The 17,730-nt window shown below is 38.9% G+C and overlaps 2 protein-coding genes and 1 non-coding gene across 3 annotated transcripts; 2 read left to right on the plus strand and 1 right to left on the minus strand.

Moving 5' to 3' along the window:
* The first annotated feature begins 1,109 nt into the window (after nt 1-1,109).
* Nucleotides 1,110-1,182, plus strand: TRNAR-CCG. The gene has a single exon. It is a non-coding gene; the product is annotated as a tRNA-Arg (tRNA).
* Nucleotides 1,183-2,633: 1,451 nt separating this feature from the next.
* On the minus strand, nt 2,634-4,757 carry LOC104435269 (transcription factor MYB30). The gene is made up of 3 exons (XM_010048051.3): nt 4,410-4,757; nt 4,169-4,298; nt 2,634-3,318 (listed from the first exon to the last, which is right to left on the minus strand). The coding sequence occupies exons 1-3, from the start codon at nt 4,540-4,542 to the stop codon at nt 2,829-2,831; spliced, it is 753 nt and encodes a 250-aa protein (XP_010046353.2). The 5' UTR covers nt 4,543-4,757; the 3' UTR covers nt 2,634-2,828.
* A 5,310-nt stretch (nt 4,758-10,067) lies between these two features.
* LOC104432531 lies at nt 10,068-14,881 on the plus strand. Its single transcript, XM_010044985.3, has 10 exons — nt 10,068-10,211; nt 10,303-10,435; nt 11,283-11,387; nt 11,477-11,554; nt 11,660-11,715; nt 12,181-12,238; nt 12,593-12,718; nt 12,929-13,027; nt 13,877-13,948; nt 14,308-14,881. Exons 1-10 carry the CDS (start codon nt 10,147-10,149, stop codon nt 14,368-14,370), a joined length of 855 nt encoding a protein of 284 aa, XP_010043287.2. The 5' UTR covers nt 10,068-10,146; the 3' UTR covers nt 14,371-14,881.
* The last annotated feature ends 2,849 nt before the right edge of the window (nt 14,882-17,730 follow it).

Below are 17,730 nucleotides of genomic sequence, written 5' to 3' on the forward strand. Positions count from 1 at the left end.
AGGTTAGGGGCCTTTGGGACGACACCTCGCAACCTGGTTGCAGCAACAGAAAGATGGAGATGACCAGTATCGTCTGAAGCCTCGAAAGTGATTCCATGTCCGGAGTCGCCAGTGTGCTTGAATGGTCTACGACAGAAGTGGAGGGAAGGTTTGGCAAAATTTATAGTGGATGATAGACACTTAAATGCGGAAGTTTATATTGAATTACAATTTTACCATATACTTGCAGGTTGCCTTTTTATTCTTAGAGCCCTTGATATTGTCCTTGTAGTGTTGCTTTTGGATCTTTAAGGAATTTTCATTTGACATGATTTCTTTCTTACTTTGTGATGTGCATATCATGTTGGAAAAATTACCAGAGAAATCTCAAGCCAGGCTTTGCTAGCATTAATGGTTTTTACTTTTTAGGCTACTGTGAGAGTAACAGTGTATTGTGTATTACAAGTGGACTCTACAATAATTTTTAACCATATTTTATTTATTTATTTATTGCTTAAATAGACTGTTATTATCGTGATGGATTAAGTACAGTTGCTTAAACATTTCTTAAACCTAAATCTCTCTTATGGCATCCCTCTGTGTTGATAAAATCCTTGTGGTGTTGCAGTTGGGCCTTTTTGGATTTCCTTCTTTTCAATTTTTATGCTTTTCTCTGTTAAATCGAGAAAAATAATAAAATGATGTTTGCCTCTCGTTTTTAATTTTATCAGAGCATTATTATAAATGCATCAAGATTTTGGTTAGCCAATCTTAATAAGGCAAAATTTCGATATCTAATATATCGGTTACACATAAATAAATAAAAAAAGAAAGAGAGAGAGAGAGAGACGATGTATTGAAAGTTGTAGACATTTTTAGATGATTATTTAACAATTACACCAGAGATATTTGTTATCAAAATCTTATTTCATTTATCATTTCATGTCGGCTATGGTAATACAAAGAAATTACCTCCTTAATGGCGGAAAAAAAGGGGGGAATTCGCTTCACTCCTCAAACAATGCGCATTGCATTGATTATTAATTCCTTCATCTGATAACAAAGAGAATGTGTGAATGAAAATGAAATATCTTATAAAAATTTAATGTTGATCCTTGTAACAACAACATGTTCGCGTGGCCTAATGGATAAGGCGCTCGCCTCCGGAGCGGGAGATTGTGGGTTCGAGTCCCACCGTGAACGATTTTCGCTTTTATCCTTTTCTTAGAAGCTACTTTAAGGTTTTTTTTTTTTTTGGTCTTTTAATTTCTCTATTTATTTCAAACTCTCTTTTTCCCCAACAAATCAACTTCCTTTCAGAAGAATTCAAGTTAGATTTTTTTATTCTTTCTTCGAAATCAAATCAATAATATATCAATGCAATCAAATGGGAAATAGTGTCAAAAAAAGTCTTAAACCATTTATTGATGTCAATTTAGTTTTAAATCTTTTTACTTGTTACCAATTCAGTTATTTCAGCCTACTTTTGAGTGGATTTTGTTGACTAGGCGTCGGTCGATTGACGCGGTTTCGATTTTTATTTTCTTTTTCTTTTTCCTCTTTCTTTTTATATTTTCTTCTCCTCCCCTCCCCCTCCCCCAAGCTAAAGGTGACGACGCTCAATGAGACTCGAGCCCTTGCTAGAGACTAAGAAGGTTGCTCATGCTGGGTGATGAGGCTCGCCCTCGTTGGCCATGGGTGAGGCTAACTTGAGGCCACCCAAGCCGCGAGGGCGGCCTCTGTTGGGTTGGCGAGGCTCGCCCTGGTTGACCACAGGTGAGGCCTGACCTTGCCAGATCCGATGAGATCAAGCCTCGCTTGGCCATTAGCAAGGGCTTGAGCCCTCGCATGTGCTACCTCACGGCCTTTGGTGAGGGCTCGAGCCTTGCCAATGGCTGGGGAGGCTTGCTAGAAGGTGGCGAGGTCGACCTTGACCTCTTTGGCCGGTTGCTAAGGTGTGGCGACTGGCTAGAGAAAGGAGGAGATGAAGGAAAAAGAAAAAGAAAAAGAAAATAAAAGAAAATAAAAAATAAAAATTTGAAAAAATATTTAAATATTATTAAAAGTTGTTCGCATCAACACTAGCCTTGCCACGTTAGCCAATCGGCATTTAATCAGCAAAATCTAACCAAAATTAGTCGGAATGACTAAATTGACATTAAATCAAAATGTTTATGACTAAATTAGTACTAATAAAATGTTTAGAATTAAATTGGTACAAATACAAAAGATTTATGATTTTTTTTTTACGTTTTTCTCTAATCAATGTCTACAAAGTTATAGGGTCGGTTAATTTTTGGTCTTCCGCCGGTACTCATGGATTTAATGATACAAGAAGTAGGACACCATTTGTTGCTCAAACTGCAGCAGGAAATGCTATTTGGACAGTCATAAATCAAGGCATGTAACGAGCAGAAGTCATGATAAATGGTCTTGGCCCCGAAAGATATGCAGCATTAAGAGTTTATGGATTTGAGTCCCACCGTGAACGATTTTCGGGTTTCTCCTTTCTTAAAAGCTTTTTCAAGGCTTTTTTAAGCTTTTAATTTCTCTGTTTTTTTCCCAACAAATCTCTTTCCTTTCTAAAATATTCAAGTTAGAATTTTTCTTTTCCTTTCCTAAAAATCAAATCAACAATATACCAATCAATCACGTCTAAAAAGTCACTCGTTTGACGTTGATGCCAAGCTGAATCCGTGCGGTTTCTGAAAGACTATGGTAAATAAAGTCGATAGGAAGATAGAAAAAAAAAGTCACTCTTGTTCCACACCACAGTCCAAAACACTTCTCCCACAAGACCATAAAAAAGATAAGGTGCTGGTCATTCTTGAACTCCCATATTTTCTTTTCTATAGCGTCCCGGCGGCGTTCCCCAGCTGATGATGTCCATCTCCTGCTCTCACCAGAAGACTGTACCAGAACTCCATGTCCTTGTCTCCCTTCGTGCTCAGAACTCCCTGCCCGCCGCACTGTGAGCCCGCCGCCATCGGAAAAGCCGGGGCTGAACCCGCGATGAGATCCTTCTTTGTCTTCGTGACCTTCTGGGAAGCACGAGAAGACGGCACGGCTTGTGAGGTGCTTTCGATGTTCGCTTGAACTGCTATCGAGGGGCCCGACTCCGATTCCGACGTTGTCAGTGGTTCTTGAAACTTCTGCGTCGGCGGCGCGGAGGTCGGATTCTGGAATGAGGGATCGAGGGTGGTGCAATGAGTAGGGTTTATGGTGAAGGGAGTTGAGTTGGGGAGGCTGTGTGGCACCCGTTTCTTCAGGTGGGTGTGCCAGAAGTTCTTTATTTCATTGTCCGTTCGCCCCGGCAATCTCGAGGCTATGGCCGACCATCTGGAATTCCAACAAAAAAGGAGAAGATATTGAGAAATATGAACTTTAGAATGGACCAAACTTAGGTAGAATTCTATTGTTTTTGTCCAAAAAATACAGATATTTTCCCATACCGGTAAATTTCAAAACGTGTTAATATGCATCGAAATAATTACTACTAAAACAAAGATCAACAAGTATCCAATCGACATTAAAATAAGAAGAAGAAAATTCATTGTTTGCAATTAATTTACCAACTAGTTTTGGGTTGCTAACTCTTATTTGAGTAATTTATCGATATTTGATCTCCTTTTTAATTTACTAAATATTCTATTGGGATGCCAATTGAGGCATATACAAATAGGACTGAACATACCGGATTTCACAAGATGTTAAAAGCTGCATCTGTTGGGATTAAGGTTTCTACCTCGTTATCCAAGGATATTACCAAGATAAGAGAATTGAGTTCCTAAAGCCGGGGTTCGTAGCCAGGTGCTTTAACTCTCTGAGCTATAGACCCTATCCCGTCTCCATCGGATCAGTTTCTAAAGAATAGAACATTGCCTTTCCTTAGCCATTTCGGATTAAAAGATGTGTAAGCATTTCTTTCTATAATAAGAATGCGTTTCCAGGTGTGAAGTGGGTTCGTTTGGTTAGCAATCCCTAACATTCACTCGGTAGAGATTACCAAACTAAAATAGCACGACTCATTGACCGTTTTCCCGTTAAATTACGAAGCTTCATTTTGTACTGTAACTTCGAATTCGTACCATTTTCAATATAGTTTGCAAGAATAATGCCATGCAGAGGAAGAACATAGTATCGGACCACAAAGATTTAAACTATACTATATCCCCAGACATGCAATTACCTGTTGCCCAGAACTTGATGAAGTTGGATGATGGTGTCTCTTTCGTCGTCGGTGAAGTTCCCTCGCTTCACGTCGGGTCGCAAGTAGTTTATCCACCGGAGTCTGCAACTCTTCCCACATCTTAACAGACCTGCGGTAGGTATATAAAGCTTTCTTAAGAATTCTATAGACTGCATCGCGCACCGCGAAATCTTTTGTTCGTATTTCTTCGCAAGGTTATGAGTAAATGAATAAGAAGTACCTGCTTGTCTAGGAAGTGCACGCCAGTTTGAGTGACCAAACTGGTGGATGTGGGAGATCAGGATCTGGTCTTCCTCTGGAGTCCACGGCCCTTTCTTCATCCCCATCTTCTCACAGCATGGTGTCCTCGCCATCTCTCTCTCTCTCTCTCTCTCTCTCTAGCTTGTCTCTCCCTCTCTCTCTCTCTCTATATTCGAGGAGACTAGTCGTCAATATGATCCAAGCTCTCTCTAGCTTGTCTTCCACAGTATACCACCATGTGGGTCTTTGCATATGCTAAAGGCTTTACTATGAAAAATCCATGGTTTTTCATAGACAAAAAACTCAAACTCTCTCTCTCTCTCTCTATCTCTCTGTGCATAAATAAAGTGGCTTCTAGGAAATGTGTTTGACTGTAGAATTGGAAGCAAAAAAAGGAGTGAGTGCGTCATTTAGGCACGTGCTTATTTTTTAATGGTTTTCTTTTCGATTGATGTTCATTTTCTAGTTTCGCTGCACTCCCGCAGTCTCACTTTCATCATCCTTCTCGGTTGCTTCTGTCCCGCCAATAAGTGCAGTCCAACCTTTATCCTTTTCGGTGGTCAATATTTACGGGCGTCGGCAGAGAGAAAATCACGTCCAGCCGCCGGTCCAATACTATCCACTCATCCTTTGGAAATATGGTATGTACAAATGACATCTTCCTTCCTTTCTTTCTTTTTTCCCGTTTTTAATGTTGAAAATGCTGTCGACTCAAAGGAACGGATGCGGGATGCGTCATCCATTATCGTATGTTGACCATGTTAGTGGAATGTGTTCACGGGAATTAAGTTCACCTAATTAATTACAGAGCGCTTCCTCGGCCTATTAGCTGAACGAATTATTCCTTTCTATTGATTTGCCTACAAACAATTCGCATACAAAATTCAAGGGAAAATCACGAGGACCCCGACATTGTTTTTTTTCACGTGTTCTTATTCTCTTAATGTCCTTCAGCAGCAACGAAAAACTAAGTTAAGGGCATTTTTCCGGAACTTTATGTATGCAACTCGTGTCTGAGTTAGTTTGTATGTGAATACTTATATGCTTGTCCAAAGTTCATTAGTATACTCTCAAGTACTTGAAATAAATCAAAAGGAAGATCTAAATCATGGCGAAATCTGTGTTTTTGCTATGGTGGCTTATTCATTGCCTGATACATGTGGGATGGGGAGGCAGGCTTGTCAAGAGAGAATGAGAAACTCCGATGAAGGTCTAAACAAGCAAAATGCCTTTACCTGAGTATCACAATGTAATTGATACTCGATTAGAATTTATGAGATTATTTAACAAACCCATTATAGTGCAAGTTTTCAAACTAGCAGTACAGGATTGCTAAGGTCAATCTTGTGCAGACTCCTTGTCCACCTTGGTTGCTGCATATTTGTAGTGGCAAGCACCTTTTTTTGTCTCTGCTTTTCGCAATTGAGTTGACTAATCATAAAGGTGTCCCTAAAATTTTTTTAATAAAAAAAACATGATTACTCATAAAAGAGACAAGCAAAGGAAAAGGGAAAAAGAAGTTCTCTACTATTGAAAATTAAGTTGTCTGGTTTGCTTCATGCCGTAATGTGTGTTATAGCCCTTTTAGATAATCATGCTTATCTCCCTAATTTCCCATTAGCCACATAGAAACTATTTGCATGTTCTCGTTCCATCAATCACCTTGTTGAAAACTAGCGAGTAGTTTATTATTGAATTTATATATAATTCTGTTTTATATTTAAACACTATCTCTCAATACGTGCGATGACTTACATTTTTATCGTGATAAAAACTTTAAAAATGTTCTAAAACAACACGTGTGCATGAAAAATGGCTAAAAATCTATTGCATATAGAATACTCCACGAATGATTTTAATGGTGAATTTTGTATAACTAACCTTGAAATCTCTAATTTTAATATATCTATATGTGTGTATGTGTGAGGTAAAGGACGCAATTAACTTACATCAATTGACTGAAGAGAGAGCCGTTCTAATCCTCTTCCTAAAATTAAGTTTCTTCTACAAATTAAATAAATCTTTCTAGCTAATAAAGGCATCTATTTTTTTTAAAAAAATAAAAAAAAAAAGAGGAAACTGCTGAAGTCAAGCTCAAGCCCATTATGACCCAAATCTCTTTCTTGGGCATGCTGTAAGATTTTAATTTTGACTTAATAGCTAAATAGCCCAATTAAATAACGCCTTCGACGTGATGCATAACTTTTTAAGTAACTTTTTAAAAGGCAAGATTCTGTGCCTGATCCGTCCAGCTCTTTGCCGCTGCCCCAAGTGGACTTGAAGCATTGCACTGGAAGGTTTAAGTCCGAAATGAAAAAGACAACTGTCGTTAAATAATCCAACTTTCCGTTTTAATTATCCAAATCAAACTAGTTTGGTGTGTTGGAACAAGGCTAAAAGATAACATTCCTCACTCCACCAACCTCCACTCCTTTTCCTTCCCGAAGAGACTCATGCTTTGTATATATCATGTTGGGAAAAGTGTTAAAAAAGTTCTAAATCTTTTGCATTTGTGCCATTTTAGTCCTAAATCTTTTTTTTTTGTGCCAATTATCCTAAAGATTTTTACGTTGTGTCAATTTAGTTCTTTCCGGTCAATTTTGGTCGGATTTTTTTGACTGGATGCCGGCTGGCTGACGTGGCCTGATTGGCGTTAACGTGGAAAATTTTTAATAATATTTTAATATATTTGAATTTGAATTTGAATTTTTATTTTTTTCATTATCTTTTTTATTCTCCTCTTCTTCCTCTAGCTAGACGGCGAGGTCGAGAGGTCGATCTTATCTTACCGGCCACCTCACCAGTGGCCGCAAAGGCGGCCTTGCGCTAGGTGGCGAGGCTCGCCTGCCCGGCACGAGGTCGCCCTCGAGGCCTGGGTGGTGAGGCTTGCCCTCGTTGGATCTGGCGAAGGTCAAGCCTCGCCTATGGCCGCGAGGGCGAGCCTTGCCAGCTCGAGGTCGCCTCCTCGCACTGAGCTGGCGGGGCTCGCCCTCGCTAGCCATAGGCGAGGCTCGACCTCGACCGTCGCCTCTAGCTAGTCGCCGAGGTCAAGCGATCGGCGGAGGAAGAAGAGGAAAAAAAAAAAAAAAAGAAACAAATAAAAGAAAAAAGAAACAAATAAAAGAAAACAAAAAAATTCAAAAAAATTAAAATATTATTAAAAGTTATTCACGTCAAAGCCGCCGAAAAAGCTACGTCGGCCGGCCGGTGTCCGGTTAGCAAAATCTGGTCAAAATTGGCCGAAAATGATTGAATTGACACAACTTAAAAATATTTAGGACTTATTTGGCACCAAAAAAAGGTTTAGAACTAAATTGGACCCAAATACAAAAGGTTTATGACTTTTTTAACACTTTTCCCGACCATGTTTGGCCATCAAACTTTAAGACGTCTTTACATTTCCAAAAGGATGTTATCCTTATTCATTTGTAATACATCTAATTTAGTAGATTATATAAGAAAAGCATATAGGATAAAGTTTTAGGATTGAGCAAGACCATCACGTTAGTATAGAAGAAAGAGGTTAAATATCTCTAACTTCGAGCTCGTGTGGGCTGCCTTATGCGGTGTGAAAATGAGGGTGGGGGATGTTGGATTTTAGATAAGTTAACTCCGATCCCATATTGCCCAAGACTGGACTGTTGCCCCGGAAAATCATTGGTGTGCAACCTCAAACTAGCAAAACGTATTTTACAGCCATGAGGTTATGGTTGAGCTGCAACTAGCGCGAGCTATATTATGTTGACGATCAGCCTAGGTCAGTTGCATCCAGTTGTATTAGAACAAGGTACAGATTTTGAGCTTTAGTTATGTCATCTCTTATCCATATTACTCAAAATCTGGATAGACAAGTCTCACGCAACCTTAAAATAGAATAATGGGATTCACAACACTTTAGATGTGGCTGAGTTGCGACTAGAGCAGGCAATATCATATCGACAAAGATTCTATGGGCTGCCTTCAGTTACATATTGGAACCACTGTGGGATGTTGGGCTTTAGATATATCTTTGATCACACATCATCTAATTCTAAATCATTGTACTAAAAGATAAGTCTTGCTCAACCTTGAACCATATAATGTGATTCATGCAAATGCAAGTGAGCCATGGCCAAAGCTGATAATATCATGTTGAAAGTGAACCCCAGAACCCCAATGGGCTTCCCTGTCCTACTAGTGTAAGGGCCTTCCTTGTATTTTTGTCTCCCTTTCCCAAACACATCCAAATTATTTGTTGTTGCCAAAATAATATTTGGATGTTACGTTTCTACACTAGTTTTCTTTTTAATACCACATGACCATAGTGATCAAAACACCCACCAAGCTTTACATGAACTTTTCTGTAAACATTATTCAATCAATTTTCTTTTGATAGGTACGTATCATCCTCGTGCATATTTGACATGTATGAAAATAACGTGACAAGTACTACTGTGTATAGCAGAGTTTGCTAACATAACTCGTTCATGTGACTCGCTAAGGGGAGAGAGAAAGTGCCAAGTTGGATAACTTTAACTATCCAATATGTCTTTCCCAGTCATTTTCCGTTTCCAATATTAATGAAGGCCTTACATCAAGCCAAATTTGAAAAAGTGGAGGTACTCGTTTGGATAAAACAAGAGCTTAAGTACTCGATCGGGTATAATAAGCAATAAAGCTAAACTAGCTCATTGAAAAAGCAACATTGATTTTCATTTATTAGTCATAGATAACAATAATATGAATAAAATGTCTATAGCAATCATTGGCAAAGATAATTATATTTTTTTTCGCATGACAAATCTCAAATAGTGATTATGCATGCCTTATATTCAAATGTATTGTCGGTATCAACTTTTCATTTACATCGTAGTGAGATAGAAGTGATGGGCTCGCCCGATTGGCAATGGTGCACGAGTCGTATTTGCCGCCCCAAATTGAAGATTCACCTACGGATGATATATAATAGTCGGCCAATGTCGGACACCCTCACACGGGTTTAAGAAAGAAAAAAAATGAAAAAGGGATACCTAGATGACAGCAAACAAAAAATGTACTTAACGGGCTATTTCTTCAAGCCCAAAGTAGGCCCAAAAAAGAAGTTAAGAAACATTAAACCCAAATACAATCCCAAGCCCAAGACGGAGCCCAAGCCAAAAAACCTCCTTGGTATCTGACCAGTTACTTATTCATCTTCTTCCGTAGTTCGAAACCCACCACCACCAACGTCGTTGTCTTCCATTTCCGCCTGCGAGGAAATGGCGACTTCCCTGGCAATTTTCGTCATCACCCTGGGCCTGCGTCTTCCTTCGAGATGCCATAGGTGAGTAAAGCCTTCTTTTTCGGGTCCGCTTGTAGTAACCATTTGATTATACATGTCATATATTTAGGTGCATCATTGTTATCAACTCTTCATTTGCATCATGGTAAGATAGGAGCGACAGGCTTGTCCAATTGTTAGACAGCGCACGAGTCGAATCTGCCGTCCTAAATTTAACATTCACTTTCGGATACCCATCGGTGAGAACGAACAATAATGCATTGGGCTATTTCTGCAAGCCCAAGAATAAAGTAACATTAAGCCCAAGCCCAAAATAAAGCCCATTCACAAGCCAACAACTCTATATAGTTTCTGATCAGTTTCTTGTTCGTCATCTTCTTCCGTAGTTCAAAACCCACCACCACCACCACCACCACCATCGCCACCGACGTCGTCTTCCGTTTCCGGCCGCGAGGAAATGGCGATTTCCATGGCGACGTTCGCCATCACCCCGAGCCTGCGTCTTCCTTCGAGACGCCACAGGTGAGTAAAGCCTTCTTTTTCGGAATCCGATTGCAGTAACGATCGGCTCTCTTCCCGCCGCTGATGAAACTTTCTCTTGTGGGTGGGGCAGCAAGCTCGCCGCCGTTCAGCCCTCGCGGAGGTTCTCCAGGACGGTTCCGTGGAGAATCGGAGTGGTCTGCGCCGCTTCCTCGTCTGCAGCTCCGGGGAGTTCGAACCCCAACGCGGACTTCAACCCTTACGAGGTTATGGCGCTGTCTTTTGAAGTTTCGCTTGTCGCTAGCTTTTGCTAGTTTGAGGAAAAATGGGCTGTGAATGGTATTTGCAATAGGGCCTTTGAACTGTTGAGGGTTTTAGTAGGTGGGATTGCATATGCTTCTGATCTCGAGATCATTTCAAGTATCTAGCTTTTGATCTGATTCTACCATGCTCGCAAGCTTCAGAATCAGTGGTCACTGTAAATGTGGTGAATTCAGTGCAATTGAAGTGCTTTCTGTTTTTCCTTGAAAACTTAAACGCTGTATAGAACCAGGTGCGCAATGCTGTCCCCCACCCGCGCTTCTCTTTGTCGTGTTCTTTGTTTCTTTCTCTTGCATCGTTTGTTCGTTGTTCCTGAATCTGTCGGAGCCATACTTTCTTCCTGAAATTTCGTCCATTTGCGTAAATTTGCAGCAGTAGGCTCGGTTTCGCCCCCTGAACTGCATTTTGTGTCGCATGTCTCAGACTTTAGCCTTTGCTCTGGGTTTTGAAACCAATCTTCTACTCTAGAGCCTTCCCTGGTCATCATTTTAGTGTTCCATCTCTGGTTAACGACTATCATCAGAGATGGATATGATGCTCGACCTCAACTAGAGGGAAGGTGGGCAGACCTTAATAAAAAGAAAAAAACAATGAAAAAAGCCCCATTGAATTTTTTTTTCACTTTAAACAAATGAAACTAACAGAAGGACTTGGTTGTGCCATTCGAAAGTTTTGAGATTTGACTGCACTTTGGTTATTTAAAATTTTTAGGACTAGGTTTAGGACTTTTGGTACATTTAGCATTGTGCTCATCTTTATATGGAAATGTCTAATTCCTTGTTCTTGATTCAGGTTTTGGGCGTTAATCCAATTGAGGGATTTGACATGATTAAAGCAGCATATACAAAGAAACGAAAGGATGCAGAGAGAAGAGGTGATGAAGCAGCTGCCTCCCAAGTATGTCTCAATTTTTATTTTGGGTTGCAATGAAATCATATTAATTTACTCATTATAGGTTTGGTTATTTGGGATTAATAATGTTTCAGCTGGAAAAAGCTTATGACAAAGTGATGATGGCACAATTAAGCAACAGGAAAAAGGGCGTCACATTTGGTTCTTTCAAGGTACAATTCCCATTGTGCATGAGTTGTGTGTTCTCTGTATGTTTAAAATACTTGGACTGAAAAGAGAGAATATTTGACTCTGTTTTGCTCAATTGCTCCTTATAGGTCTCTAAGGATATCAAATATGCTGATAAGCAACCCATTGTACCATGGGGACCGAGGTTTGTGTTCATCATTCCATCAGTGCATTTTCCTGTGAGGAATACATTATTGATGGACTTTATAATTGTAATCGAACTAGATAACAGCACTAGAAGCTTTAAAGCTAATGTTCTGCACTGCGTGCAATTGAGTTATAGAACTTCTCGATGCACAATCGAGTCCTAAAGCTTTGAAAAGTTCAGTCAAGTCCTTATGTCAACTCCGTTAATCAAAGATGACCAATATCTTACATGGCCCTGCAACTATAATTCCTGTCAAGGTTTTAACTAGGACTTGATTTCAGAAGTTTTAGGACTCGATTGCTTGCCACCTAATAATTAGTCTACATCAAACATATTTCCTTTAGTATATGTTCTGGCTTCTTTTTTTTGGTTGAACCACCATCGCTTATTGAATTTCTTCTGATTGCACCTTGCCATTGGTATTACATTGGCTTCTTCTTGTTTCCTCTCCCTTTCTTCCAGGTTCACCAAGTCCAGTGTACAAGACATGCGCATCAACATGGCAATATCTGCTGTCTTCGTAAGTGCCCTTTTGGCTGTGGTGTCTCCAGTTCAGTGTGTTATAGGAGATGATTAGATCTTTCTGGAGCAGTTACTTTTGTAAGAAATGAGTGAGGAAAATGCCCAATATTTCTTTTAAAACACTTAGAGGTTACAATGAGATAACCTTTTAACTTATTTGTAAGGCACTCTCCATGACACATGGCCGTAGCCATACTTTATAGATGCATTAGGGAAGGCATGATTGTCTTGTTAAAGGCATTTGAGACATTTGTTTTGACTTCAGATTTGATTTTTCTCCTTGGAGGCTGCTCTTTGCTCTACTGATATTCTTCATTTATCTAATTTGAATTAGCAACTTGATTTTCTGCAGACAGCTTGGATCCTAATCAAACGCAATGCTGAATATAAACCATTACAATTTTTAACATTTGCATTCGTGTACCGGATCTTTGAGAAGTTGAAATCATTTGAACCGCCTGTATCGCCAACCTTTACGGTAAGTTTCTATGTGAAACTTGGATCTGTCCTTTCCTCCTTTTCTGTCCTTCATCTAAGTCAGCTGCATTGCATAATTGATTATTCTTTTAGTTGTATATGCCTACTTGTTTTGATCTCTGAATATCTTCTCACAAATTAGCATTGTTAGAAGGACCATCTGAAGTTATTGCCACAGTTACTCAAACAGTTGAATTGATATTAACTGCAGGAAGAAGGTGAGGAGGATCCAGGGAGAGGGTTGCGAATGGGAAAACGGTTGCTTAGGTCTCTTGCATTAGTTTTTGGCTGCATCGCATTTTCTTCTCTGGTATGATGTCTTTTCTGGTGTATTTCATGTTTATCTCCTTTATAACTTCATCATATGCCCCAAAGGATAGATTATTACGTGCCGTGGTTGGCATTTGGTTAGCCACTTCAAAGGAAGAACTTTTCACCTTAATATAGAGAAAAAGGCACTTAAAGAAGCGACAAACTTTGCATGTTGACTTATTAGAGATTTCTGACATGTTGAGACATTTAGTCATCATTCCTGGATGATTGGTAAGAAATTTTTGGGCAATAACCATGGCACCGAGTATTATAGCATAATATCCTGGAACAAAGGCAAACTTGAATGCTATGGCTGAGTCTGCTCTGCTGACAAGCAGGAAATTTAGCAAGGTCAAATTTCACATATATTCAATTGGAGTAGATGATTGTGGTATGATCATTTGATTCCTGTGCCTTTGATTCTTCTAGACGACATACACCTTCAAAGATTGGCGAAGTAATTTTTTTGCTATAAATAATATGGACTTATATGAAGGTGTGAATGTTAATAATGTCTCTCCGTTCTTGATAATATCTTTGAGAACGAATCTGTCACGAGACCAACAGTGGGACCAGTTGGAAGAGGCGACTCCTGCTGAGGCACTAATCGAAGGGTTCACCTGTTTAACCCCTCTCTGCCTTACATAGCTAAGACAGATAATAGTAACATTATTGGGTCCCCAACCACTTAGTTATTGATCATAGATCATCTTTCTAGAAGTTAGTTATTGATCATAGATCATCTTTCTAGAAGTTATCTTTTTGTTTGCTCTAGCATTCACAATACTCTTTGTTCTGCAATCTAACAACTCAGTTTCACTAATGGCTTTGCATTGTGTGTTTGCAGGCATATACTGGTCTTCTGAACTTGATAGAATTCGTAGGCAGTTTTATACCTGCTTTTCTTTATAATAACCAGGTACCGTTTTCTTTGCTTTTCCCTGACAATAATTGTGATGGACCTTATGATGCATCTTTCTTTGGCTACGTGGAGCATGGTTTCACCATACAATTGATTCCCAGTTTGACTCACATTAGATCTGTTAAGTACAGTATAAGGTCCAGCATGTCTTATGTTCATTTGGTGAACATCCTTCACTGAGATGCTATATCAACAAATAAATGCAAGTGCTCTGCTGCTACATTCTGCTCCCTTTCTGATGAATGAATACAAATCTATTGCTTTCTGCAATTATTTCGTGTTCATCATGCCCATCTTTGTTTCTACATGGTCCCAAGTCTTATTTTGCTCTCTGATGACAATGTATGCATGTGCAGGAACTTATAGTCACCACTTCGACGGCAATCTTTCTCTTTATAATGGCATCATTTTATAGATGACAGACGAACTTCAGTGAGAGTTTCACTTATAGGTCGACTTGGGTGTCAAATTTTGCCATGTCAGGTGTTCTTTCTTTTCTTTTCTTTTTTTAACTTTGAATTTTGCATCTCATCACTAAAACGGGTCTCGTGGACACTAGTTCGGTGACATAAGGGCAGTACACTTGTAACAGAATGTTAAATTTACATAAGGAGTTAGATCATCGCTTGTTGAAGTCGGAAATAATGTAATGGACTGCTTTGAAGTCTCATCAAGGGAAAATGCGAGAGAACTATGCAAGCTTATTTGGTAGGACCTGGGACATTAAGGGCTATGTGAAATACACGAAGCAACCCTTGCTGAAATAGGCAACTTGGACCTACCCTGTATTTTGAGCTCTGCTTGGTTTTTTTTTTCCTTCATTCCTGAACTAGAATGTTTCATTTTTTCCGAGTGAGCATACTTTCATATTCTGAGTTCGAAGCAGCAAGAGTACATATTGGTAGGTTTCAGCCAGAACTGAACCGAAATGACATGTTGATTTGATCTGGTATTTGGCCTCAGAAAAGAACCAATTTTGAAAATGTCTGTTCCACTTGGGTAGACGGATTGAGGTTTGTGTGTATTTTTGTTGCCTTTTGAGTGCTATTAAATATTGGCATGCAGGTTTGAGGTGATAGGATATGAATTCGCCACTTCCTATGGAGACATTTGCGAACTTGAAAATGACGAGAATCAATGTTGAGGACGAAACAAAATTTTTAAGCAAACCTAACAGAAGTATTAACATTTTGGCTATAGGGACTAACGTGAACATATAGCTCAATTTTGACTGAAAACGCGAACTTAAACGGACTTAGACCAAAATTCCGGTAGCAAGTTCTTGCTTAGACCATGGAAATTATTTAGGATGTTGATCATGTGGGATCATTGATCGGGATCAGTACAAGACTTACTCCTCAAGCTTTGTTTTTCACTCGTGAATTGACATGTGTCCACCGACGTGAAATTAAACGAAAAAAGAAAAATTGTTCTTCCTCCTTCAGTTACGGTCGCATCCTTCTTTAATTGGCCATGGACCAACAGCATTGACAATGTCGCCGGTCATGAGCAATGCTTGCGCCATGCCCTGGCCGAGCTTCCCAATCTGGAGGCACCGGCCATGGTTGAACTTCTTATATTGTCATGTCCATTGATCATGTGGGATTTACAAGACTTCTCTTTGTTTTCATGGAATTTGAGTTTTCGTCACTAGAGCAATACAAAATAGAGAGGTGCTTAGGTAGCGGAGACCTCCTGCAGACATCCACCGTCATGGGATTTTGCTAATCCGAATAAAAAGGTTCCAAGATTAATTCCCAGCCCTATGCCTCGAAGCGCAATGAAACCAAAATCTTACCATTTAGTAATAGAAACCTGCCTTCTAGGTGCATGATAGGCTTTGTGCTAATATTAGGGAAAATTACCAAAAAAAAGTACTAAACTTCTTGTATTTGTGTCAATTTAGTCATAAATCTTCATATATTGTCAATTGAGTCTAATTGGTCAATTTAGGTTGAAAATCATTGATGCAAATGTCAACAATCCTATGTCATACACGGACAATTTTCTAAACATTTTTTTTGAATTTTTAATACTTTTTTGTTTTTTTATTTACTTTTTTTTTTTGGGGAATCAAGGCCAATAAGCATTGTTGCCCAACCCTCTTGGCCACTAGGCGAGGGCTAGTGGGCCCATGCCAGATCTAGGCTAGGTAAGGGCATCTCGACTCTTGCTTGTGGTTGGATAGGGTTGATTGGACACCTTGTTAGCCCTCAATAAAAAAAAAAGTAAAGAAAATAATAGAAAAAAGTAAAGGAAAAACCAAAAAAATTATACAAAAACATTCACATCAACATGGGTAGTGCCACTTAGGATGACTGGTGTTTTATGTTAGTAATTTCTAGCCTAATTTGGTTAGATGGACTCAATTGACAAAACTTACAAATGTTTGCGCCTAAGTTGACACAAATGATAGGCTTAGGAGTGAATTGCCACGAATATAACAGATTAAAGACTTTATTGGTAATTTCCCCACTAATATTATGAATGGTAGAATTCGGATATATTGAGTTTCTAAAGTGCCCAAAACCCTATGGCTACGTTTGGTAGTCCAAATTTGATGCTTGATAGGATAACAAAATATCATATCTAGTGTTTGATGACGCCTTCTATACTTGATAAACCCAAATAATATGTTGGGTAAGAAATCCAAGCTAGGGGTGGGATAAATGCGGATTGGATAAAAAGTTTCATTAAAAAAAAAAAAAACATAACAATTTCCTTCCAACAATGGAGTGATGGAGTCTAGCTTCGCCGGCCATTGCACAAGGACCATTGCCACAACAATTCCTGACCACCCTATAGGACCACTACCACGACAACCTATCACTTCTGACCACTATGCAATCATCGTCATCTCAACCAATGCCGATCATCATTGACATCTAGCCGATTGTCCTCTGACAATTGTCGAATTGAATCGGCTATCGCTGATGAATGACCAAAATTGGTGGATCGACTCGAAAAGTTGTCTTTGAAAAAGAAGAAAAAAAATCAAAACACACGAAGTTTTGGGCATTCATATGTTGGTCTTGAACGGTGGTTACCTGATTTTGCTGTGATGCTTCAACATCTGATCTTGTCCTCTACTCAAATCTGAGATTTTGTGCTAACAATCGGAAGATTTCAAAGGAGGAGGTCTGGCGATAATGGTGATTGCTCAAAATGGTGTTAGTCTCGGCTGTGCAAGATTACGTCAACAAGATGGTGCCCTAGATTTGGAAAGTGTCATCTTTGTGAACAAGTGAAATTTTCAAAGATTTTGAATCCTATGTTGGATTGCACCAATGAAAAATGATATTTTACAATTCATAGGATATATTAAAAAAATTTAACTCAACTTATCCTATCCTATTTCAATCCAAATTTGGGTGACTTAACACGGCATACAAAAATATAATTGATTTTCAATCATCAAATTGTCGAGTACTAAAATATTTATATTCAAAATATACAAAAAATGTAAATTTATTAAGTTTCCGGCTTTTGTATATTTAAGCAGGATATGCTTGAGATTCCTATTTGGAAACTTAGCTTGAATTTGGGACAGGCTTGATTTTTATTTATGATTGATTGATTTTGAGTTTGAAATTAGGGATAGGCCTCCCAAATCGACCTCATTGCAATCTCTAATTAAGATAAATTAGAAAAACGTTATATGCATCTTGCTAGGAGGAAAATATGAATAATTTAGTATGATACTTAAATTTTAGACAAAATTAATCGCATAAAAACCACCTCAAGTCCATATAGCAATGGCATATGAAGAACTATTATGA

The sequence above is a fragment of the Eucalyptus grandis genome, chromosome 2, assembly GCF_016545825.1.
Source record: "Eucalyptus grandis isolate ANBG69807.140 chromosome 2, ASM1654582v1, whole genome shotgun sequence".
Classification (NCBI taxonomy): domain Eukaryota; kingdom Viridiplantae; phylum Streptophyta; class Magnoliopsida; order Myrtales; family Myrtaceae; genus Eucalyptus; species Eucalyptus grandis.

Bases quoted from the DNA above. Each gene is read 5' to 3' on its own strand.
- LOC104435269 (XM_010048051.3), bottom strand. From the start codon at position 4,542: ATGGCGAGGACACCATGCTGTGAGAAGATGGGGATGAAGAAAGGGCCG. The intron at 4,299-4,409 runs GTACTTCTTATT...TACCTACCGCAG, and splicing joins TGCACTTCCTAGACAAGCAG to GTCTGTTAAGATGTGGGAAG. The intron at 3,319-4,168 runs GTAATTGCATGT...TTGGAATTCCAG, and splicing joins CATCAAGTTCTGGGCAACAG to ATGGTCGGCCATAGCCTCGA.
- LOC104432531 (XM_010044985.3), top strand. From the start codon at position 10,147: ATGGCGATTTCCATGGCGACGTTCGCCATCACCCCGAGCCTGCGTCTT. The intron at 10,436-11,282 runs GTTATGGCGCTG...TTCTTGATTCAG, and splicing joins CGGACTTCAACCCTTACGAG to GTTTTGGGCGTTAATCCAAT. The intron at 12,239-12,592 runs GTAAGTGCCCTT...GATTTTCTGCAG, and splicing joins TGGCAATATCTGCTGTCTTC to ACAGCTTGGATCCTAATCAA.